Here is a 24,509-nt window from a genome sequence, read left to right as displayed (position 1 = left end):
TCCTCTCTCCCTCCCTCCCTGCCTATATGCTGCCTCACTTCTTCCCTGAGCAGCAGCAGCAGCAGCAGCACGCTGAACTGGATAACGTCTCCTTCAGCCGGCAGCACAGTCTCATTTCTCCACACACCAGCTCTGAGTGAATCCTCAGCAGGGGTGGTTGAGATATTAGCGCGCTGTGGGGGGAAACGGCTCAGGAACCTCTTCCAACCGACCTACAAAGGTAAGATCGTCGGTCCAAAATACCTGTCGGCTCCCAAAGTGAGAGAGGTTAAAGTTGCTGCCTTTAGGGATCACACTCATGTCAGGATCGCAGCAGTCCAAAAAGAAATGATTAAAAAAAACTTTCATTGCATTTCTATTTTAAGCTGTTCTCACATCTTTTCTTTTTCGTGTCAAAGTGTAAGATAGAGATGTCGTGTTTACAAGCAGCTTGTGGTCGGTGAATAAGAAGGAGTTTGTAGATTGCTGGAACAGCCTGACCTGAGTTAATCCTGCATTTTGTTTGTTTTATGGGGAAACGGTACCAGCCACTGATCCCTGTGTGAAACGTTAAGCACAGATTAATCTAACTAACAGGGAAATGATCTCATTTCTGACCCTGTTAATCTCAAACATGATAGATTTGCACCCCAACACCTTGTTGCTTGGACATGTCGTCCATTTCTGCTCTTTTTACACAGAATTACTTGACAACATCTGAACGTTTTAACTCCTGAAAATGCACATTCATACTTAATATGTTTTGTTTTTGAAAACACTTCCTGCATGTGAAAAATGTTGTTCTGAAGGATGGCATGAGTGCAATGAAATGTGGTTTGTTTAACATTTTTTTATTTAATGTTTCACCCTTATTACATTTAAAAGTTAAGAAGCATCTTTTTCAATCAACTGAGCATCTAAAGTACTCTTTACTCTGTGGTATCAGTTGCAGTTTTTGCGTTTTAACATTTTGTTCCATCCTCTCCTCTCTCTCTTGAGTAGGATACTCCCAACAAGTCTTTTATCTAGTGAAACAAAGGTGGACAGAATGAAAATGTCAGCTCTTTTGTGACTAATACTATCTTCCGCTCCAAAATCCCCGACAGACTCAGAAACACGAAAACATTGATTTGACAATCCTGACGGCGTTTGGTGGATTATCCTCACCGTCAGCCCCTACAACTCAGCTTAAATGGGCTTAGACATCTGAACTGAGCGCCAACATTGTGTGTCGTCGTGATAATTTTACACAGTCAGGAAATTTCGGTGCTGAAAAACACAACAAGTAGCAAATCAGACTCATAATCAGAAAGTGAAGAGTCCAGAGTTAATGAATCATTTTCTGATTTAATTAATTCGGCTCAAACATTAAATCCTAACGATATTTTATACTGTGAATTCAGTTGTCTGACAACTAACTCTTAAAGCATTTTAAACTTATTCTTAGGATTTTGCAATGAAAAATGTTTGGATTGTTTTCACAGTTTTGGGCACATTGTGTTTTACTATATTCACACCCCTTTGACTTTTCAGCATTTTGTTACTTTACAGCAGTAAACGTCTAAACTAGGTGGTTCACAATTGAGAAGTTAATGATAAAGTACTCACTGATTTGAAATTTAAAAAACAAAGTCCTATGTTTTTGTGGGGTTTTTTTTGTAGATCTATCCTGTGTTTTAATTTCATCTTCATTTTTGTTATGTCTCTACCAGCTTTCTGTATGTTGAGCCTGAAGGTTTTGATTAATATTCCTCACAGCTTACAGTAGCTCAGTCAGGAGTCAGTTTTTGCCATTGATCTCAATTGGATCCAAGTCTAGACTTTGACTGGGCCATTCTAAGACTTTAGGGTTGTAAGGTAAACTTCCGCCCTTTTTCAGGTTTTCCTCTAGCATTTACCTCCATGTATCTCCCCACAACTTCCAAATAATTTCACTGTCCCTGCTCAAGAAAAACCTCCACACAGCATGACACAGCCACCACCATGTTTCAAAGTGGGGATTGTGTATTCAGTTAGTTAGTTGTGCCATTCTGTTTCTGATTAAGTGACTGAAAGTCAGTTGTGATTTCATATTTTTCTTCATAAAATGTTTAGGAAACCAAATCTAAATTTCTATCCATTTTACCATACTATAGTACATTATGTTAAACTTTCAAATAAAGTCTAGCACAGTTTGTGTAGTTACAAAAGTACAAGTTTGTGTACTTTTGCTGTAATTTTCAGAAAAGTTTGAGTATGGATTCATATGTGTATCTGTCTGACTTTCCTAAGCTTCAGGGTCACTCTGTAGGCAGCTTAAATATAAAATCAAACACAAAAAGTTGTCATTCTATTCTTTTTTTTAAGGCTTCTTACTGTTTGTGTTTTGGATGCTGAATTTACAGGATGAACAGATTAACTTTGTTTAGACCAGTAACGGCACTGAGCTGTTTGGAGTCTTTTTAATGAGTGTTTTGATCTCTCATTGGCAAAGTTTGGAGATGTTTGACCTCTGTTTTAGATGGATTATGGAGTGCCATAACTAGCTTTGACTTTCTGAATATCATATTTAAATTTATTGGCTTATAAAGACAAATCAATCAAGTTTGGATGATGTTTCAGAAGCGTCCTGAGTATGTTTATAAATGTAAATACATCATTGCAACAAACGTTGTTTTCCTGTCTTTAATGTTTTGGGTGCAGCAGGATTGAGGCCCTCATGCAGACTGATCCAGTCTGAGGATGGCGGCGGATCCTCGACAGACTCCATGCCGCCGTGTAATGCCATTTCTGAGCCCATGAGTATTCATCAGCAGGGACTAATGGGGCGCAGCAGTGTGAACCTCTGATTTACCGCCTGTCCACTGGCAGACCTAATGATAGGGCAACACTGATGGTTATGGAGGAAACAGGTGCTGCTGAGTGAATAGATAAAGAGAAACACTCAGCGACTGGTGATTGTTGTTTTGTCCTTTGCACAAGCGCTCATTTGCAATATTGTGCTCACACATATGTAATTATTATGCACAGAAATTAGCTTGCTTGAAGCAGAATTATGGTTTTATCTGTTTATGCTTCTGTTTGAGGGCCAAAATGGGGCCAAATACTTTAGAAATGGTCAGAGAAAGTAAGCTCACATTTTCTTTGTGCCAAGGTGTTTCCAGCATGAATGCCACATTCAGAAGACAATCAGTCGGCTCTCTCAGAAAGAGAAGCACATGCTGAGCGACAAAACCAGAAGTTTCTAAATCAGCTGCTGCACTTGTAGTAATGGACCTTACCACAGGGGCCGCTTTTCATTGGCTGATGCCCATTCTACCTGGTCACGTGACGTCTCACACTTAGATTCCCGTTAGCTAAGTACAGCATAATGGCAGAACTGATACAACTTCTACACCTTGAAGCCTGTCTGCTACACAGTCTTACGTTAGCTAAACAGATCAATATGCAATGTGTACTGTAACTGACATACACTAAAGATTTTATTTTAGCAGAAAAGGCTTTGGACTAAACTGTTACTCATGTTAGCCACGCTAGCACCAAGTACAGCTAGTCAATAAACCATCGCTGTGTTCAGGGAAGCGCTGATTAATAATCGAGAAATAAATATCAAGCCTGGAAACTTGATATCATAACGGACTGAATGTTATGTTTTTAACATAATCTTTGCTCGTCTTGCGGGGCGCAGGCGGTTGCCACGGTAACAGGTGTGCTTAAACTACAAAGAGAGTAAAAAGGTACAAGTGGTTTTGAGTTGATCACCTGTTCGGGTTATTTTACCTTTGTTTACCTTTGCTGTGGCGCATTACAGCCGCTGTAGTTTCTAAATGTTGGACTAATTACCTCGTTCGTTTGTAAGTTTACGTCATTCACAACAAACATCAAATAGAACAAATATATTTCATAAAATTTTAACAAACAAATGGCTTCTACCGCGGTAATTATGTGAAATTAAATTAATTATATCCCAACTTCAGAAGATTTGCCTTTACCTTTACAGAGCTCTTTGGTTCCTCCTATCAGTCTGTAGCTTCTCATATTGAGGTCATCAAACCAAATTTCAGATCTACCATAACTGACTGACACCTGCTGGCCTCAGGTTTGCAACCAGCTTGTGACTGAGAAACCAACCTCCTCCCAGATGATGACATGAACTTGTTAGTTCCTCTGTAGCTGATATATTGTGAAAATCCGGTAGAAATGATGCACTGATGGAGTCATGTTTACATAGAAACAGAGGCTTTGTTTGTGAGACTTGTGGCCACGTGCGTCGGTTGTGGGCGGAGCTTGGTAAGGTCCATTACTAAGAACACTAAAGACTAAACATTTCAAAAGGTTGACCCAGGAGCTCTGAAGTCATCCCACATCCCAACTTCAGCCTCATTATTGAGAAGTTGATGGATATGAGCCAAACACAGACCAGGGTTTTGAGAGGAAATGCAAATAAATGCTAGAAAAACCTTTCTGGATGCAAATGACAGGATGTTTTTTATAATCTTAGTGCTCATTTCACTTCTTGATTCAGCGTCCATATTGTGACCTTTTATCTTATGGTTGCTTTGAGCCAAATGCCTCAGAGGTTTGTTCATTTGGATCCCCATTAGCCAGTACTATAAAAATGGCTACTCCTCCTTGGGTCCACACCATAAAAAAATGCATTTATTACAAAAACAATTACACACACTTAACATAATAAGTGTGTGTACGTGTGGAGGTTCAGTTTCATAATCATATCTATTCACTTTTGAGTTGTTGTGTTACATCCATTTGTTTTGCTAAACCAGATTTTAATGCAACTTATGTCACTTTTTCTTTTAAATGGTTTTATTACATACATTTTCAGCTACTCCTACTAGGTAGGATTTGATACAGACACTCGATGGGCATGTTTTGATTCTCTCTGATGCTTTTACAAAGTTTGACAGAAATGAGGAGAGCTGAAACTTTTACAGCCTCCACTCATTGTGCATTCAGCAGGCTCAAAACCAGCGATGAGTGAGGCAGAAATAATCTGGATCTCTCTAGAAAGGAGCATCAGTCTGTATTTGTGCAACAGGATGAACTCTTGAAGTTGTTGTAGGTGTTCAGTTGTGTGCAGCTGAAGCTCACTCGCTCCAGGTCAGCTGGCACGGTTTACCGATGGATCACTGCCTACACACGCACACACTCACACACACATGCAAACACATGCATAGCGGTAGCTCTGTGCGTGGATCATCCCACACTTTCACGGTGTCTCTCCCGCCAGAGCCGGCAGTTTGGAGGAATATGGGCAAATCGGAAAGCCAAATGGATATCATGGAGAAATCAAGTAAAGCTGCGAAGCGCCGCTGGACTGTTGCAGAAATCAGTCTGTCGGTTCTGCTGCTGCTGGTGAGCTGTGCTTTGGCAGGGCTGGTCGTCCTCTACACATCAGCTATGAAAGGTAATAGCTCTGTCACCATCACACTGGAGATGTCCAGATGAAGAAGTAATAATTAACCAATTTACGTCTTGTTTCATGAAAAGGGTAGAATAATCACAGACCGGATTGAAACTAGTTTCTAAACCAAAAAACAATAATAGTTATCCTGGCATCAGTAGAGTGTTTGATGTAGAAATATTGTCTTTAACTGTTGAAAATCTGAACAATTCAATGCTGAGAATAAAGTTGCTTTTATCCCTCCTCAGAACAATCAAACAGGCCGAATGTTTCCAGGAGTTCAACAGGTGAAGGTGAGTCTAATGTTGGAAATTAAACCTTGAACAGACATGTTCTCATATTGCCTGAAAGCAGGCACATATAAAGCTGGACACTAGGTGGTGCTAAAGCACCTGCACTTTTTCCCTCTGAAGAAAAAAAATGCCCTTTTGAAATAAAAAACCCCCAACATTTTTACAGTGTATTTTGTGTGGCACAAGTTAACATTTCCGGATTTAAAAATCTATGTTACCAGTGCCCCACATTTTTGTAATTTTGCCTGATCAATCAATTAATCTGTAGTAATTTTGCCAGTTTATTAATGATAAGTATTTTATAAAATGCACTTAAAATGCCTTCTGGTTTTGAGTTGATTTTTTTTTTCATGTTCCTGAACCCCTTTGTAGTTGTTTTTTAAATAGGTGTCTATGTAGATACAGCTCTGGAAAAAAATTAAGAGACCACTTAAAATGATCAATTTCTCTGATTTAATTTTTTATAGGTAAACGTTTGAGTAAAACAAACATTGTTCTTTTATTCTATGAACTACTGACAACATGTCTCTGAAATTTCAAGAAAAAAATTTCGTATTTTTTTGCGGAAAATGAGAAATGGTCAAAATAACGATTAGTCAAATTGTTCTCATCTGTTTTATTTGGACAATCTGTTTTTTAAAATGACAGATCGCTTGAAATATGTTCTTGTGCATGTGTGCAAATTGGCAGTGAGATCAAGACAAGGTGCCTTTTTGCGCTTGAGCACCTGTCCCTCAAAATGTCTGTGCACGCCACTGCCTGGGAGAGCTTTCTTGGCTGCAGAGCTAGCCTTCCAAGCATCAGCAGTTACACAACAGCATCTTCTCCGTCTCAGCTGGGCTGTAACAAAGCGTCCGCTCCACTCTTTCATAATTGCTGACACTGTTTGTTTCCCAGGCCAGATGTTTTGCTCCAACCTCAACAATGTGTGCACGACTCCAGACTGTGTCACTGCAGGTGAGATGAGCGCCCTCTTCACCCTGACCGCTATTTTATTTTGAAAATAAAGTAATCTCTTATCCCCTGTGAAAACCACATGCAAAGACACGTGTGAATCCTTTCTTTTGTCTCTTTTTATCACTCTTGCTTTTCTCTCTGCGCAGCTGCTCGGCTCTTGCAGAACATCGATAACTCTGTGAAGCCTTGTGATAATTTCTACCAGTACGCCTGTGGGGGCTGGCTGGAACGGCATGTGATACCGGAGACGAGTTCCCGCCACAGCGTCTTTGACATTCTGAGGGACAAGCTGGAGATTGTCCTCAAAGGTCTGCGGGGCTTAACCTTTGGTGCAGAGTGGGCCGCAGCATTTGGAAAACTTCGATAACGCAGGAAGTGTTTGTTTTGTTGTTGCAGGTGTTCTTGAGACAGAGAGTGAGCAGGACAGAGACGCCATCAAGAAGGCTAAAATCCTTTACAGCTCCTGCATGAATGACAGTAAGATTTTCTTTAAAAGGACTTAAGAGGAAACTTTGGTGCTATTTAGATCAGCAACATTCTGTAGGTTAAATTCAGCTTTGATTGGAGAATTATAATTCAAAATGTTCTTATTCGATGAAACTAGTTACATTTACTTTACTTTTTATATAAAAAAAGACTTTTAGAAATTTGCTGTACTTTTACTTGAGTAATTTTACTATGACGTATTTCTATTCTTACTTGAGTAAAATTTCTGGATTTTCTACCCACTTGAATGAAGAACAAACATGTTTTAACAAGAAAAATCACCAGACACAGACACACCTGCAGCTTTTGTTAAAGTTTCATAAGTTTTTTTATTGAAAGAAACTGATTTGAAAATATGATCTTTTGCCTGATTTTGCTATTTTTTTGTTATTTATATACATTGCTTGTCATTTTCTTTCTTAAAATTATTTTTTTGGGTCCGTCTAGTGATGTAATTTTTAAATATCAAATGATTAATAATTTTTCATCAGTTACTCAGTACTTGAGTATACTTTTTTACTCTCACATACTTTAACTTTTACTTGAGTAAACATATGTTGAAGAAGTGCTACTCTTACTTGAGTACAATCTTGGTTGTAAAGCTTTTGCTCGTTTACATATTTCTTCTGCTTTTGCTTTTTCGTCACATTTAAGTGTTTCAGGTCATCAAACACATTTTATTATCAAGTAAAGATAACCTGAGTGAACACAAAATGGGGGTTTAAAAGAAAATCAACCAATCCAACCTAACTGGGCCACATGTGAAAATGTAATTGTTCCTTAAAACTGGACAACTGGTTCCTCCATCCTGTGGCAACAGGCGTTTGAAATGACTGGGAATGAGACTTTACATCACTATGACCAACTTTTCTTTGCGGAATTGTTTTAACTGCAAAGACTCAACCAGTACCGATGGATTTTGGAGCATTAGTAACGTTCCTCCAGAGAAAATAATGGGATGCAAGACCACACTTTGACATGGCGTTACGCAGTTATATTTATGCCAGCAACATGAGCTCAAAAGACTGTTTTTGCACATACAACAATTTGTGATGTATGCTGTCCTTCTCTGACCTACGTCTGTGTTACGTAAGAGAACCACACCAACAGCCAACAGCCAATCACAGATCGTTTTACATTTTTAATCAGAGTATTCAAATACAGTATTTCTAAATTTCTGGAGCTAATTTGAGACAAATATTCCATGAGTTTAGAGACAAACTGATGGCCAGACATTCTCATTCAAGATTTTCTGTTTGAGAGCAGATTTCACTGACGTATCAGTGACTCTGTTTCTCATTTGTTTCTGTTAAAAATTGTGGCATAATGTGTTGATGGTTTTTTTTTTTAGTTTTTTCTGTCCTACTTCATGTTGTCAGACAGGTTCTAGGTGGCTGGTGAAAATGAACCAAAAGAAAAGAAGTAAACTATTGCAGTTATTATAGCGTAGGCGATATTTCTCACATAAAATGAGGTTGGTTGGGGAACCTTTTTTTCCTTAATAGATTAAATAATTTGAAAATAGCACTATGTATGCAAATACATAGTGCTATTTTGTATGTCTGATGTTAAAGTTTGTTTGAAACCATAAAACAGCAAAAAGAGAAGAAATCTGAAAAGGGCAGGGGCAGTTTTGCATTGATTTTAGTGGACTTTGTATCGGCAAATGCCTATTTTTACATAACTCCAATCACATGCAAAAAAACGTCCTGATTGGGACATCTCTACTTAAAGTAAAACAAAAGGTAAACACTGAACTCTGCCTGTCATTAGTGTTCATGTCTGGTGTTGCTGACGGGACCAAGCTGGCGCCTGCACATAATGACATTTCACAGAATGAAATGTTTCTCTTGAGGGTTTTTTTTCAGCGTTTTCCTGTCAGATCTTGAACATTTGACTGCTGTCCTGTGCAGGCCTCATAGAGCAGCGGGACGCTCAGCCCCTCCTGAAGCTCATCGACAGCATTGGAGACTGGCCTGTGGCGTCAGAGGACTGGAACACCACAACAGGTAGAAATGTCTCTCCTAAACACTCCGACTGATGTCTCCTACACCAGCTGGCATCTGTGCAGCACATCCACACATCATTCCTCCTCAAATACACGCATTCAGTCAGAGCTCAGCTTGCTATATTTGCGCCCAGCGGACTGCTGAGTACATGCTTTGTTGGTGGGATCAAGAGGCCCGCCGAGGATAGTTTTTTTTCCGACGAGCAGTCAGGTGTGGGTTTCTGGAGGGTGGTGCGTCGGCAGAGAAGCAAGTCCTCAATCAGGACTCTGAAGCAGGCTTTAAATAGGCTGTGCTGCTCATCCTCGTGCTCCAGGCTCTTGCCACTTTAATTAAATGTAATCATGGATGGTGGCTCAAACAGAATTAGGCATGCATAGCTGCATCTGCGCACAAGGATTTACTCAGAAAGCCTCGTTAATTTACCGCGGAGACAGCTAGGTTTCTGCCGCCTTAATATAATCATTTCCTCACAGCTGCCCACGTGGTTCGAAAACTTTTTATTCTGGTTTTTACTTCAGGGGAAGCCTGGAGCCTGGAGGACACGCTGGCGATGCTTACGGCTCGTTTCCACAAGAAGGTGGTGCTGGACCTGTATGTGTGGACGGACGACCGGGACTCTCAGCGCCACATCATTTATGTACGACAACAGCTTGCTACAGCATTAACAACTAACAGCAAGTATTAAGGCTGGGTTTTTTCCCTCTTGGAATTGATCCAATGTAAACCAAAAGGAACAACAAAGCACTTTATGAGAAGATTTTGTTTTGTTGACCCATCTACTCCTAGGATTTAAGTAAAATATGCACAAAATGATGTAACAAAATCCACAAATTCTTTCTTTTCTCTAAATTTGTTCTATATTATAGATATTTGTTTACAAAAAAAATCTTAAGTGAAAAAATTTAATTTTCAAAAACAGAACTGTGTCACAATTTAAAAAGTGAATATTTATAGAGAGAGGTGTCAAAAGGCAGAGGATCAACACAAACTACACAATCACACGTGTTACAGTATTTGCAGTAAAACAGCAGCATGAGATAAATCCAGACAAAATGAAGAAAGAAGAAAAGATGGAGGGTTTAAATACATTTGAATGAAATAGTAAACAACTCAAACTGTGGCTTCTTTCTAGAAAACTACAGCTGGCTCACAGAAACATGAAAGTCGAAGGGTATGGAGTTATTGAATTTAATCATTGTTATTTGATAAAGCAAATTAACACTTTTATTCATTCTGGATAATTGTTTGGCTTCTGGTGGATGCAAGGAATGTTTCCAAAACCAAAAACATGCGTTTGGTACTATTTTAATGCATTGAATTTGCTCTTCATATGGAAGGTTTATACATTAAAAATGTAAAACTTTCATCTCCTTTCCTTTAGCAGCAGCTTTAAAATTTTAACTGTGAAAACTGAAAAAAATATCCTCATAGCTTCTAGTCCTATTCGTTAATAGATATTATTTATTCTTGTGTTTTTCTTTAGATCGATCAGCCAGGACTTGGAATGCCTTCTAGAGACTACTATTTTAATGACGGGAACTACAAAAAGGTGACATTTTGCTGAAATCTTCCAACAACACTTAAAATAAACAAAAGTTTGGGTTTTTGTGAAGAACAAGCAGTTCATACTGAAGCGTAAATACAAACCAATAACTTCTAGGTTTGTGTCACAGGTTCGAGAGGCCTACCTACATTTCATGGTGTCTATTGCGAAAATAACCCGAGACGACAAAAACTTGACTCAGGATGATGAAAGAGTCTCGGAGGAAATGATGCAGGTCCTGAAGCTGGAGACGGACATCGCTAATGTGAGTGAAGATGTCGATTCACGAAAGTAACATGAAGAAGAAGAAAACTAACATCGAGTCTCTGAAAGAAGAAACTTCCAACTATTATTTTGTTTGGGAACAGAGTTTATCAGGCTGTGGTACATGTGACACTACCTCAGCATGCTTTAGTGAAAGCTTTGCAGATACAACCATAAACAATGGTAATCTGGTGTAAGGTTAAGCCAGAAAGTTAAGCAGTCCAACCACATTATGAGACGCCAAATGGAAAAACCCAAAGCAGAGGACAATATTTAAAAAGCTCTATGGAAGCTGAAGTATGTATTGTACTGTAAAACAAAAGAAATGTTTGTAAAGCTACATTAATTTTCTGTTCAGTTGAAAATTGAAGTAGTGTAGGAGCTGATCCAGTGCTGTTAATTATGCTTTTCTCACTTCAGGTCCACCATGTTTAAAATTGCAATCTTTAACCATCCCGTTCTAGTTAGATGTGATTCTTTTTTGAAATAAGAAACTCCAACAAACTAAAGTAAGGTGAAAATGAAGTCAAAATGTAAACACAAAGAGATTTTTTACAGTTTTAATTCTGTTTCTGGACAGGCAACATCACCAGCAGAGGAACGCCAGGATGTCACAGTTCTGTACAACAAAATGACGCTCGCGGAGCTGCAGAGCACGTATAGCTTTAACGTGAGTCGCCGTTCTCTTTGGTCTGCTGCTTGGTGCGCCTGTCTGATGTCATTCATCAATCTAAGCCAAACATTTTTCATACGCCATAAAAAAAACAACACAATTTTTTAAAGTTTTAGGTCAATGAGGACTGCTACAATAGTTTTCCATTGGCAGAGTAGTGCTGTAGTAGTTTGGAGTCAGGTGTTTTCATACATTGAAAATACTCTCTTTAAATAATTTAGAAAAATCAAAATGCATTTCAAGGTAATATCTCCAGACACTGCTTTTGCATTATGGGGAAATCATCCATAATATCAGGAAAAGTAATTTGTACCTCCAAGAGACTGGGCCATCCTTCGAACAAAAGTAAGACACTCTGTGAAAATGCTGGTTGAAGCTTTTCTTACAGCAAAACATGTCCTGTACTGACATGAATTCCAAAAGCAGCATAAAAAGCCTGGCATAGAGCTTGAAAATGTCCTCAGGGATGAATACCTTAAGATTTAGAGACATGCTCTGTACGCTGGTGAAGGTAAAGTTGAAGTGTTGGGGCACAATGACTCTCGTTATGTTTTGTTGAAAAAGGGGGGAAGTTTGCATTCCTGAGAACATGATCCCAACTAGGAAGTATGGCGGCGGCAGCATCATGTTTGGGGGTGTTTTCCAACAGGAAGGACTGGTGTACCTCTCAAGTACTTTGCATTACGCACCAAGCAGTTCAAAAGAATATGTTCTTCTTTTCTCTCTACTTCTAAAATTTGTTCACACTTCAAACAGGAAGTTCTTGACTGGAATATTAACTGGATATCTGGTGGTTATCTATGAGGGTAGAAAATGTTTTGCTGTAATTCTAACACTAGAGAAATCTAGAATCATTTCTTTGTTGAATAAGAGTAAAAATATTGTAAACAGGTGATCATTTTTTCTTTTCAGGGTTTTAACTGGACACGGTTTATAAAAGGCGTCCTGTCGACTGTTTCCATTGATATCCAGTTGGATGAAGAGGTTGTGGTGTACAGCTCTCCCTACCTGGAAAAGATGAACGACGTCCTCTCCAGATACAGCATCCAGTTAGTCCATAGAAAAACCTTGAAGGGGAAATAATCAAGAAACATTGCATCAAATCAACCACAGATAAATCATTTGTTCATGTTGCAGGACTATGCAGAACTACCTCACATGGCAGCTCATCACAGACAGAGTTAATAGCTTGAGCCGCCGCTTCAAAGACGCCAGGGCCCGCTACAGAAAGGTCCAAACAGCCGACCGTCAACTCTGCCAGATAACGCGAGCCTGCTCCAACGTCAGCTAACTGTGTGCATGTTTGGTCAGGCTTTATACGGGACCACTGTGGAGGATGCTTCCTGGAGAGAATGCGTCCGTTATGTCCAGAGCAGCATGGAGAACGCGGTCGGAGCGCTGTACGTGCGTGAAACGTTTGCAGGAGAAAGTAAGCGAATGGTGAGTCTGTCAGGCTTCCGTCTGCAGCTGCATTAGTTGGTGTCAATGCTAAAGCCCCGAAATAAACCCCAAATGTAAAAAAAAAAAATAAGCCTGCAATCATTCAGTCGGCTTGATTTGAAATAATTTACAATGCAGTGATTGTAGGAGTGCGACATATTCAATCTGAATTAAGTACATTTCAATAATATTCTTGGAGAAATCACCAATAAACGTTGCCATCTGTGGAACAAAATCAAGGGCGTAGGTTTGGTCTAAGTTTTGGTGGGACCTTACAACTTACTTTTTGGTGGCGACATGGTCTCGGAGACTCATAATAAATGTCAAACTCAGAAGGAGACGCGTTCACTGTCAGCACCATGGACCAAGCTTCCGTTCCGCGTGTGGCCAGCTGGCCGCCGCCTGTTGCAGCCTTTGAGCCAATAGCGGCATGGGTCGTCATAGTTCATAGCAGCGAATTTTAAAATGAATGCTACCACTGCGTAGTATATTGAAATATTAAACTAATCAATGTAGATTTTCGTTTATTTATTTTGTTTTTGTTAAAAAAATACATATGTTTTTTTTTTTTTTTTATTAATATGGCAAAAATTGGTCGGGACTATTTTATATCCCTTGAATATTGGTCGTGACATGTCACGACCGTCCATACCCAAACCTACGCCCATGAACAAAATGTAACAAAGCCATAGGAAGCAAAACCATAGAAGGATGTTGAATAATCTTTGATAAGCAGGAGCTTTTTAAGTTTCTGTTAAACAACCATGCACACACAAAACCATATTTAAAGGCAGCTGGAGGCCAGAGAATTAACATGCATATCTAAGCTGATAGCAGCATAACTACAGAGGTAAGATGGCTCAGGATGACCAAACTCCTGAGACATGAGAGAGGCTGAGTGTCTTACTTCAACTTGCTGCAATCCATTTACTTTTCAGGAACATGTGAATACGTTTCGAATGAGTTATTTCATTGCAGAAGAGTTAATTATGTCAAATAATTACTAAAAACTTTGTGAGGTATTTGACTTGTTTTTAGGGTTCCTTAAAGCTCAATGTTTTGACTCCACACTTTTTGGAAGAAAACACAAACCATGCACAAATTTTCCCTTTGTATCATTTTATAAAAAGTTTAAATTAAAAGTAAAAATGTACTAAAGACAATTCACCACAGCCAGATTCACACATTTATCAACACAACCGTAATAAGAATGTGTGTGAGAAAGGACGCTTGGAGCTGCATTCATAATCTGACCACTGAGTCCTCAGCATTACAAACAGCCTTTTTAATTGTCTCATTATCTGTGTCCTAAATCATGAAGGAGGGCACCAAAGTGAAATTGGGTTTCTTCTTTTTAGTATTTATTGATGCTACGATCATAACTTCGGGTGCAGTCTGTTTTTTATGTGCAAATGATGAATTGAGGCCATTTTTATGTCCACTCCTTGCGAACGATGAATGCATGTGCATAAATGCTGAAATGTGAAAAGGGCAGGTCTTCAATCCTTTTAATGGACTGGGTGTATAATATGTTTACTTTGGACTTTGAGATTCAGTAAGTGTACAAAATAGAGGATTTAAAATGCTTACACTTCATCTGCATCCCCTGCATTTCCAGTTTATTTAAAAGTGTTAAATTAATTTCTGTTTAATTCATCCAACTGACTTGATTTGTTTCCCGTCTTCTGGTTTTATGAAAATGAATTTAAATTACATATTTGTGACTAATAGTTTGTGTTTAGTGAAGAAGGGTTGTATGGAGTATCTAACCTGCAGCAGTCAGAGTTCAACATTTATGGGCAGATTTTCCTCCAAAACAAATCAAATTTCACACAAATTAAATTTTTTGTTTAATTTTTTATATTTTCTGAACTGAACAGAATCTGTTTAAATTCTCTGCCTGCTACCAAAATGTGAGAATGTTTGGAAGATGAATGCGCCTCTCTCTCTGCTTAATCTGGCTCTTGAGTTTTTATTGCTTTTACATTGGTGAATGCTTTTATCATGTTGAGATTTACATGTACAGTGCATTATAAATGATGTCCAATCAAATAAGGTTTAATTGGACATCTCCTTGCTTTTTCTGAAAAGTCTCACTGTCTTTATCACTTGTTTTAGTAATAAAATAAGAAGTTGAAACAAATAAAGATCAAAATATTCTATGAAAAGTTTTGAGTTTTGCTCTGCTTGCACTTGATAATTCTCCCTGATTATTCAGTCCATCTGCTGTGTATTAAATATAGTATACTGAACTCGCACAAATTAAATCCCACTAATAAACCAATAAATAAATAAATTAAAACATAATAGAGTTTTAAATATGTCAAAATCAAGTGTTTGCTGGATAAGTGTGGCGTTAAAATTGTATTCATCAAACCAAGGCATGAACCATTTATACTAAGCTGATTATGGAAACACTAATCTATGCGTTTAAAAGAATTTAGTATTCCTATGTGCAACAATGAATGCAATCTGTTTTATATTTTTATTTCTTGTTTTCACAGGTCAGTGACCTCATCAGTAAGATCCAGACGGCTTATGTAGAAACCCTGGAGGAGCTGAGCTGGATGGACGCACCATCCAAAGAAAAAGCAAGAGAAAAGGTACAAAACGAGGAGAGAGATGGGGTGAATTTTTAAAAATTGCTTCAGAAAATCACACTAGCTGCTTTGAATCTGTGCAGGCAATGGCTATAAAGGAGCATATTGGCTATCCAGACCATATTCTGCAGGAAAGCAACCAGAAGTTAGATGAGGAGTACGCTCATGTAAGTAGAACCTGAGGTTGATTTCCAGTCTATTCTGTTTGAAATATTTACTTATCCCTGATTTCTTTTTTTAGCTAAACTACAGTGAGGAACACTACTTTGAGAACATCCTGGAGAACCTTAAATCTGAAGCACAGAAGAGTCTGAAGAAGCTCAGAGAGCCGGTGGATCCTGATCTGTAAGTGGCAGATTCCTCAAAAACCCAAAAATGTGGGGCTGATGGTCACTGCGACGCTTTAGTGCTTTTAGCTGGAGAACATCTTAAGCATACAGACAATGCAAACCTTGGCCTCTCTGTTGCATGTATAATAAAAAAGGATGCACTTAGTCGAAAGAATATGCTGCTGATGCTTTTATAGTCAGTGTCACTGAGCTGAGCATTAAAAGGAGTCATTTTGGTCAGCTTCCTTTAATGGTTTCACAGAATAATATCTTTATTGTCAAGAGAAAATGTACAAAATGCATTTTTAAAAATAATCCTCTTCACATCTCTCCTCAGGTGGATCATCGGTGCTGCTGTGGTGAATGCATTTTACTCACCAAACAGAAACCAGATAGGTGAGAGGTTCACTGCGATAACAGGGGCTACTTCAGTGGAGATGCAAGGCTTCCACTTCGCTTTGAAGCAACATTCATACACCTTAAACTTTTCCACATTTTGCAGCATTTCACCTGCAAAGTTTGACGTATTTTGGGGAAATTTTATGTGACAAACCAACACAAAGTGATGCAGGACCGTGAAGAGGGAAGAAAAACATGGATGGATTCAGTTTCACAAGCGTGCTTTTGCATTCAAACCCTCTGTTACCCCTAAATAAAACCCAGAGCACCAAACTACCCTCATCCATTATGGACACTGTTCTAGGAACACCTCCAAAGTTTGTTGATGAACATTGGCAAGTAAAAAGCAACAGACCAAGAAACACAGTGACAGGACAACATTTGTTGGGCATTTTAAAGCAGGGTTAAGTTACAAAACAATATTATCAAAAAGGTTTGAGCTTCTCACAGAGCTCTGTACACTGAACATCACCATAAGCACACCATCTGTTTGGAACGCCAGTGGCAGCATTACACTGTGAGGATGCTATTCCTCAGCTGAGACATGGAAACATGAGAAGCTGGGTGGGGGTGTGCCTTCCAGCTTTACAACTTATCAAACCCTCAGAGTTACACCGAAACTGCTTAAATCAAAGCACATTCATGAGCTAGAAAGGTCTAGTCAAAGCCCAGATATACAGCTCTGGAGAAAATAAGAAAATAAAGAGCTCACTGCACTGAACCCCATTGAAAACCTCCTGGTTATTCCACCAAGTATTGATTTCTGAACTCTTCCTGAGTTAAAACATTAATATTGTTGTTTCTAAATGAATATGAAGTTGTTTTCTTTGCATTATTTGAGGTCTGAAAGCATCTTTTCCATTAATTGACCATTTCTCATTTTCTGCAAATAAATACAAAATTTTTGCTTAGAATGTCAGAGTCAATTGTCAGAGAGAATTGTCAGTAGTTCATAGAATAAAAGAATTCATTAAAAGAGTTCATTTTACTCAAACATACACATATAAAGAGTAAAATCAGATTTTAAGTGGTCTCTTAATTTCTTCCAGAGCTGTATATCCAATGGAGAATCTTTGACAAAACCTTAAAATGGATTCCCTTAAACCAATTTTATCATGCAGTATTTTGAAAAGAAGAACGACCCGTCCTAAAAACACCTACAGCTTTATTTCCACGTAGTTCTGAAAAGGTTGCACCATAAAAATACTTGAAGATTGTCTTTGCAACAAAACCAAACGTGGAAAAGCTTAAGACGTTTCCAAACCCCTCAGTCAGTTTTCACTGAGCATTCATCCTTTGCTTTTTTCTGTGTGTCCAGTGTTTCCAGCAGGAATCCTGCAGCCGCCTTTCTTTAGTAAACATCAGCATCAAGCTCTTAACTTTGGGGGAATAGGAATGGTTATCGGACATGAGATCACTCATGGATTTGATGACAACGGTGAGATTAGTAGTAATGATTTACCCCTGATAAAATGATCATTAAAAAAAAATGTTGCTCCAAATTTATTTAAATGCTGCCTCTCATGTTTACATGCATCACGTTTGCTTACCTATGACTGACGTCTTCTTTTCAGGGCGTAATTTTGACAAAGATGGCAACATGCTGAACTGGTGGAGCAATTACTCTGCTGACCACTTTAAGGAGCAGTCACAGTGCATGGTGCAACAATATGGCAACTTCATCTGGAACCTGGCAGGTGGACAAAATGTAAGCCTCCTGTTTTTGGCAGAGTGTTTCTGTTTTGACAGTAATATCACGCATTATGTAACCACCAGAGGGTGTTTATGTTTGTCTGGCTGATTGCAGGTTAGTGGAATCAGTACTTTGGGGGAGAACATTGCAGACAATGGAGGGGTTCGTCAAGCCTATAAGGTAGATGTCAGCCACCTAAAAAAGCACATGTGTCTGCTTGAACATCAACAAGTAGCCCCACATATCTCATAATTAGCCGCCTGCTGACCTGCAATGGGTTTTCTAAGTGAAGGTGTGTGTTTACAGGCTTATCTAAAGTGGGTGGAAACAGAAGGCGAAGAACCTCGACTGCCTGGTCTAGACATGGATCATAAACAACTTTTTTTTCTAAACTTCGCTCAAGTAAGTGCAGAGGAAACATGAGATAAAACAAAGAATATGACAGAAATTAGGGCTGGACAATAAATCAATAATATATATCGCGACAGACAAGTCATCGGTATCAATATATTACATTCACTAAACCCTGATCCAGAACCGCACAGCATTCTGGGAGATTTAGACAAAGGAAAGTCTTTAGCTGCTCAACCTCTAACAGCGAGGTTGACCAAGGTTGGTGGAATCAACTAACTCATTCTTTGGTTACCTAGCAACTCGCTCACTCTTTGGTTACCTAGCAACAAACTGTTGAGTAACTGCCGCAGCAGCAGTTTAAGGTTCCACTATTGTGCCTCATAACTGCTTAAAAATAATAAAACAACATGGAGGTCATGCCACCAGCTTGATAGTATTTCAGCTATTTTAAAACAAAAAACAAATCAATAATCATCAATATGGGCTGATATGAAACGTTTCCATGGTGAAAGGTTTTTCAGCCATATTGTCCAGCCCTAGCAGAAACGGATCTGTCTGGGATAATAGGACATACAAGTCTAGTTTGAGTAAAGTTTGAAAATTATTTCAATCAAAATGATAAAATATAGGTAATTAATTCAAAACATATTCAAAATTATTTAAGAAATATGAACTGTACATGTCTGCATAATAAACTCTGCTAATACAGCTTTATTTTTCCAGGTGTGGTGCGGTGCCTATCGGCCTGAGTACGCCAGCCAGTCCATTAAGACGGACTCACACAGTCCACTAGAGTACAGGTAACATAAACACTGGGTGTTTATTTATACAGCTTGTACTTTTTTATGCGTTGCCATGTTACAAAAACACACTTTAATTAATTTTATTTTACTTTCAAACTTCAAAATAATCAACATACAGTGCAACTAGCTCGTTCTGTGAGGTAATCAGAGGTTTGTTAGAGAAAATGAGCGATCAAACAGAATCAGGGCGAAGAGTTCAGAGAAGTATACAACACATTTAGGTTATAATTCTTCTAGCTTTGAGTATCTAACAGAAATCTTTCATCTAAAGGAGTGATAATTAAAAAGTCAAAAATTAAATTACCACAATGTGAAAAACAGTATGGGGTAGAAGACTGAAACAACACCTACATTTTGGGCTCACCAAAAAGTCCCCAAAATTCTTCAAAATGTTATTAGATTAGATTAGGCGAGATTAGAAATAGCTGAGAATGTTGTAATTTGCAACATTACAAATCCAGCAAGTAAAAATTAATACAGATTACAAATTAGAAGAAACAGAAAACGATTATTTAAGGAGATTCGTAAGAAGTCACAATTGCTACAATCTGAAAACACAATCTCCTCAGTAAAACATGGTGATGGCAGCATTAAGCTGTGGGGAAGCAGGGTAAGTTAAACTGGTCAGAGTGGATGGGAAACTTTTAGAGTCTGTAAAAGACTTGAGACTGGGGAGGAGGTGTGCCATCCAGCCAGTGGAAAGGTTTGGATGAAAACATATTAATGTGTTAAAATGGCCTAGTCAAAGTCTAGATTTATATCTAATTGAAAATTTTCAGAAATGCAAGCATGTCAGTCTTTTGATCTGAATCTGTTGATTCAATAGGATGAAAAAAATGCACACCACACATTTCAGATTTTTTCATTACAAAACATTTTAAAAGTGTTTTTTTCTTCCACTTTATGCACATAAAATCTAAATGAAATATGTTGACGTTGTGACGTAACAAACTGAGCAGAGGTTGCAAGAGTCTGAATACTTTGGTAAAGCTCAAAGTGCTCAATCATTGGCTAATTTACATCGCAAATTGTTTTATTTACAAGCTCATTTGTATGATGAAAAATCTTTTTTTGTACCCGTCTAACGTTTCTTTTCGTTCTTCGTGTGTTTGTTCCTCTCGTCCTCAGAGTGCTCGGGTCTCTCCAGAACTTCGAGGCCTTCTCAGAAGCCTTCCAGTGCCCGATAGGCAGCCCTATGAACCCTGAGCAGAAATGCCGCGTCTGGTAGAAATCCCAAAAGTCTGTACCTTCGGCAACTTAAATCAAAAGAACAAGTTTTGATTCAGAATTTATCTGATGCAGAGCGATGACGCAAACTTAGATTCCGACGTGTAGATGTAAAAAACCTGTATGATATCCTGGACTACACCCTTGTTTCTCCTCTCAAGCAGGAAGAGTTGTCTCTTGCTAGCCGAGGTCACTTGTTCTTTTTCTTGTGCAATACTAATGAAACCAAGTGGGTAGATGAATAAAAAGTCTACATTTAAAAACATAAACCCTTCTGAGAGGGTTAAAGCCTAAAGCTTTTGATGAACAAACCATTAAAATGTATATTTTATAAACATCTTTCTGATTTATCTGGAAACATCTCAGCACAAAGTTGGCTTTGTTAGGTCTAATATATTGATTCTTAGGACATTTACTATAAAAAAAACCGATAGAACAAATTTCTTTTTTGAAAGGCTATGAAATAAATGAAGGAAGCTTTGCTAAAGTAAAGCTACAGTGAATTAAACACACTCAGAGGGTTTTGGTCACTGTAACGTGAAAACAAATCATCTAAAGACTTTAAGACTGTTAAATCTTTGCAGCTTTAAGTTTTAAATTAGCATTAATACAGAGCTGCAGCTTCCCATATTTTTTACACTAACTGCTTCTCTGTTTCTGCAGACGATTGTTAGCCCAAATTTATTGCAAAAATCAGCAATAAACCACAGTTCACCTTTTTTGGAAGATGCTTGCAGCCTGCAGCTTTAAAGTTTGTTCAATACCCCTAAAGGTCGTAGATTATAAGTGAGCGGTTCTGCCAGTTTGGACTTTAAATCAAAGTAAGTCCAGATGCTTGAGGGTGGACACCTCCCACTACAGTGCTTTATTCACTCACACTTGGCTGAACAATTAAAACTTCTGTTCAGCTGCCAGATCATCTAACTTGTATAATATCTGCTACAGAATCCCAGTTGATTTGTCGAGAAGCTTCTCTCCTGAGAGGAAACAGGATTGCAGGAGTTTTAGCCTCGGTGTTCGGCCGCTTACATGAAAGGAAACGGAAACTCCTGACGTTGAAGTCTTTCGCCTTCTGATCTCGCACTGATCAGCTCTGTAAGATGAAAGGAAAAGTGAAGTGTGCCTAAATGAGGGTCCGCCGCCGCCGCCACAGGCAGCATCACTGAGGATTGTTGCCATTAAGGAGACTGGCCAGGACCAGGACTGTTATTTTCTACCCTTATTAATAGGTAATGACAGGAGAATCAAACCCTGAACCAACATCATACTTCAGATGCTGGCTGAGCAGAACTTTGAAACGCAGACAACAGACAGCTGGTTAGAATATTTGCTCTTGGTGTTAAATTTGGGATGCCTTGGTAAACTGAACATGACTGTTAGGTCTCGACAGAGGCTGCATTATTGAATGTGAACGCTGATAATTTATAGTCCGTCTCTTTGTCTTCACCTCCTGGCAAATACTGTTGTGACACGCATGAGCGGGTAGGGAAACACAGATGACAGACGGATGTCCTCATAAAAGCTGATGTGTGCAGCTAAATATCAGATGCATCGCAGTAAATCGTTTTATCATCATAAAGGTACTTTATTTTAGTAATTAAGTTCATAAAGTGGAACCTTTATAAATTTTAATTGCACAGAGAACGACATATTTCAGGAGTTTGTGTTAAATTTGATGTTTATTACAATTAATCCATCGTCTGTAGCCACTTAGCAGAGACAGAGGCACGCAGGCACACCTCTCTCTCCTGAAGGTAAATTACAGAAACCATTCAGACCACTTAGCATCTAAAATACCCAGAGAGAACTCATCCAGGATAATTTATGCCTGAAAATGTTAATAAAGAAAAGAAATCGCAAACCTTAACGATTGTTCTTATCCGTGTTACTTTGCATCTTTTTTTGTAATCCTCAATTTTACTTCCACTAAACTTTCCACTACTATGCTTGGATGTGAAAGCCTGGGATGTGAAGGCGGTCTGTGTCTTCTCCATTATTTTTTAGGCCGTAACATTAAATTATTGTGTTAAATATTTTGTTATTGGTCTTATAAAATAGTGTAAGTTTGTCCAAAGTTTGAATTTAATTGCTAAAATTAACTTTTCTGTGATATTCTAATGTGCTGAAATGCACCTGTCAAGTTAATATTTGACATTTGGGAAATATTATCCACTTAAAATATAATTATATTTCAAATGAATATTAAAAATGGATGGATGTTTACTCTATATATTATCTAATGCTGGTTGGTGCAACTAGAGAGAAATGTGTTGCTCTTCAAAGAAAGTTGTTTTGTTTTTCCCAAATCTTACCACCATAACTTCAATGGATTTACTGATGATACTGTGTAAAGGGAAATAACCCGGATGTTTTTTGTTTACCATTTGTTTGTTAAATTTTCAAAATGCCAAAAATACAGCAACTTCCACAGTTATTGTCCACATTGTGTAAAAATCCTTCCAATGAATTAAACTTGTTTTTCTGGTTGCATAACCTTCCACTAAGAACGAGAAAAAACACTTTAATCTTAATCTAACTACATTTAATTAGCTGGTGAAAAATTGTATGTTGTGAAGTATAAAAAAAAGTTTGTTTAGTTTTGGTCATTTCTTTTAAATCACTATCCTGTTGAAAGTGGAAACCCACTTGCAGAGTCCATGAGACATTATTCAGGATGACCTGATTTGTCAAACAGTTTATGATACCATCTACTCTGTAGGGACTTCAGAAGAAAAATAGACCCACAGCATCACAGATCCTCCACCATACTTTACTTTGGACATCAGCATCTTAGTCTCATATGACTAAGACCCTATTTTTAATTGAAGTCCCCATAGTGTTTAGCAAACTCCATATGGTTACGTTTGTGATAGTAGGACAGAAAACATATTTTTGTGGCATGATATACGTACATACAACTGCTATAATGTTAATTTGTGATAGATTGCTTCAGAGATTTTATTTTTCTCTTATCCTCCTCATTTGGTGTAAAATCAAGATAAACCTGCAACCTAAAACGCCTACAAACCAGCAGCTAAAGAAATATACTTCAATATATTTAAACCCCAGGGAAGCAAATTCCCTTGATACGAGTATAAAAAGTATATTTCCGGTGTATTCTGTGACTTTTTAGGCTATTGTCAATTGTTAATTTCAATTAAAGAAGATATTTTATTGCACTCTCCAGGTTGGAGAACCTTTATTTTTGTGATCCATAAGTAAAGAAAGTCATTTGTGTCTGGAGTTTATATAGTTTGTAACTGAACACATTAATCTTTAGAAAGGCTAGCTTTTTGTGCTAGGCTAAGCTAAGCTAGCCATCAACTAGCACCAGCTTCAAGCATCCTTCTGATAAACTTCTCTTACAAATATTTCCCAAACTGTCAAGCAGTTTCTTTAAAAGGAGAAGCTTGTTATGGGCGGAGGAATCGGAGCTGGAGGCTAAATTTGAAGTTGTGATGCAGCTTTGGATTGCTGGCAGAGGATCAACGAGTTTGATTCTTGTATATTTTCCCATAAAAACAGTGCAAATGTTCTTAACTGAACACAGAGTTTATATAAAGAAAATGTGTTATTGTTGATTGTGAGTAATACCTGAGCCAAATCAGGTAAAATAGGTTTAAGTTTTTGTCTCACATTTACTTAAATAGTGAAAATGTTGCTTTGAAATCAAGTACAAATGCATTTATTTTCTATATACTGTATTAATCTGTTTCATCGGTACACCCTTCAAAGACGAATATTTATCTAAAGAAATACTGTATTATCAAGTAAAATTGTTGCTTTGCAAGACTTCAGATGTAAAAGATGTTTCTATGAATGTTCCTGCTGCTATGTAATTATCTAGACGGCTATTTTTGTGACTCAGATCTGTAATTATTGCTATTAAAGTGACTGTCTCCACTGGTGCAATATCACGAGTCTGCTTTATACGTCTGGTCTTTATACATTCATTTTATTGAACAAGTACTTACCAGAATTTAAAAAGAAAAATAAAAAAAAGACAAAATAGGTTTAAATTTTTTTTGTGCTTGATTCATTGGTGGCTCTAGATCCACT

At 38.0% G+C, this 24,509-nt stretch overlaps 1 protein-coding gene across 2 annotated transcripts; it reads left to right on the top strand.

Annotated features, from left to right (window-relative positions):
• Window positions 1-24,367, top strand: mmel1 (membrane metallo-endopeptidase-like 1). Of its 2 annotated transcripts, XM_032549832.1 has the most exons (24): window positions 1-220; window positions 5,207-5,383; window positions 5,629-5,673; window positions 6,571-6,630; window positions 6,777-6,938; window positions 7,027-7,107; window positions 9,030-9,125; window positions 9,644-9,762; window positions 10,609-10,674; window positions 10,799-10,933; window positions 11,513-11,602; window positions 12,518-12,654; window positions 12,743-12,836; window positions 12,917-13,045; window positions 15,550-15,648; window positions 15,729-15,812; window positions 15,887-15,990; window positions 16,312-16,370; window positions 17,692-17,811; window positions 17,948-18,081; window positions 18,181-18,246; window positions 18,373-18,468; window positions 19,144-19,220; window positions 20,352-24,367. In XM_032549832.1, the coding sequence occupies exons 2-24, from the start codon at window positions 5,227-5,229 to the stop codon at window positions 20,449-20,451; spliced, it is 2,310 nt and encodes a 769-aa protein (XP_032405723.1). In that variant the 5' UTR covers window positions 1-220; window positions 5,207-5,226; the 3' UTR covers window positions 20,452-24,367. The 2 variants fall into 2 exon arrangements, with proteins under 2 accessions (XP_032405723.1, XP_032405722.1); XM_032549831.1 differs by lacking the exons at window positions 1-220; window positions 5,207-5,383; window positions 5,629-5,673 and having other exon boundaries at window positions 6,315-6,630.
• The last annotated feature ends 142 nt before the right edge of the window (window positions 24,368-24,509 follow it).

Source organism: Xiphophorus hellerii, chromosome 20 (genome assembly GCF_003331165.1).
Source record: "Xiphophorus hellerii strain 12219 chromosome 20, Xiphophorus_hellerii-4.1, whole genome shotgun sequence".
In the NCBI taxonomy this organism is placed as follows: Eukaryota; Metazoa; Chordata; class Actinopteri; order Cyprinodontiformes; family Poeciliidae; genus Xiphophorus; species Xiphophorus hellerii.
This window is presented reverse-complemented; position numbering and strand designations above follow the sequence as displayed.

Coding starts and splice junctions, on each gene's coding strand:
- mmel1 (XM_032549831.1), top strand. CDS start 6,315: ATGACAGATCGCTTGAAATATGTTCTTGTGCATGTGTGCAAATTGGCA. Junction 13,046..15,549: donor CAGGAGAAAGTAAGCGAATG/GTGAGTCTGTCA, acceptor TTGTTTTCACAG/GTCAGTGACCTCATCAGTAA. Junction 16,371..17,691: donor ACCAAACAGAAACCAGATAG/GTGAGAGGTTCA, acceptor CTGTGTGTCCAG/TGTTTCCAGCAGGAATCCTG.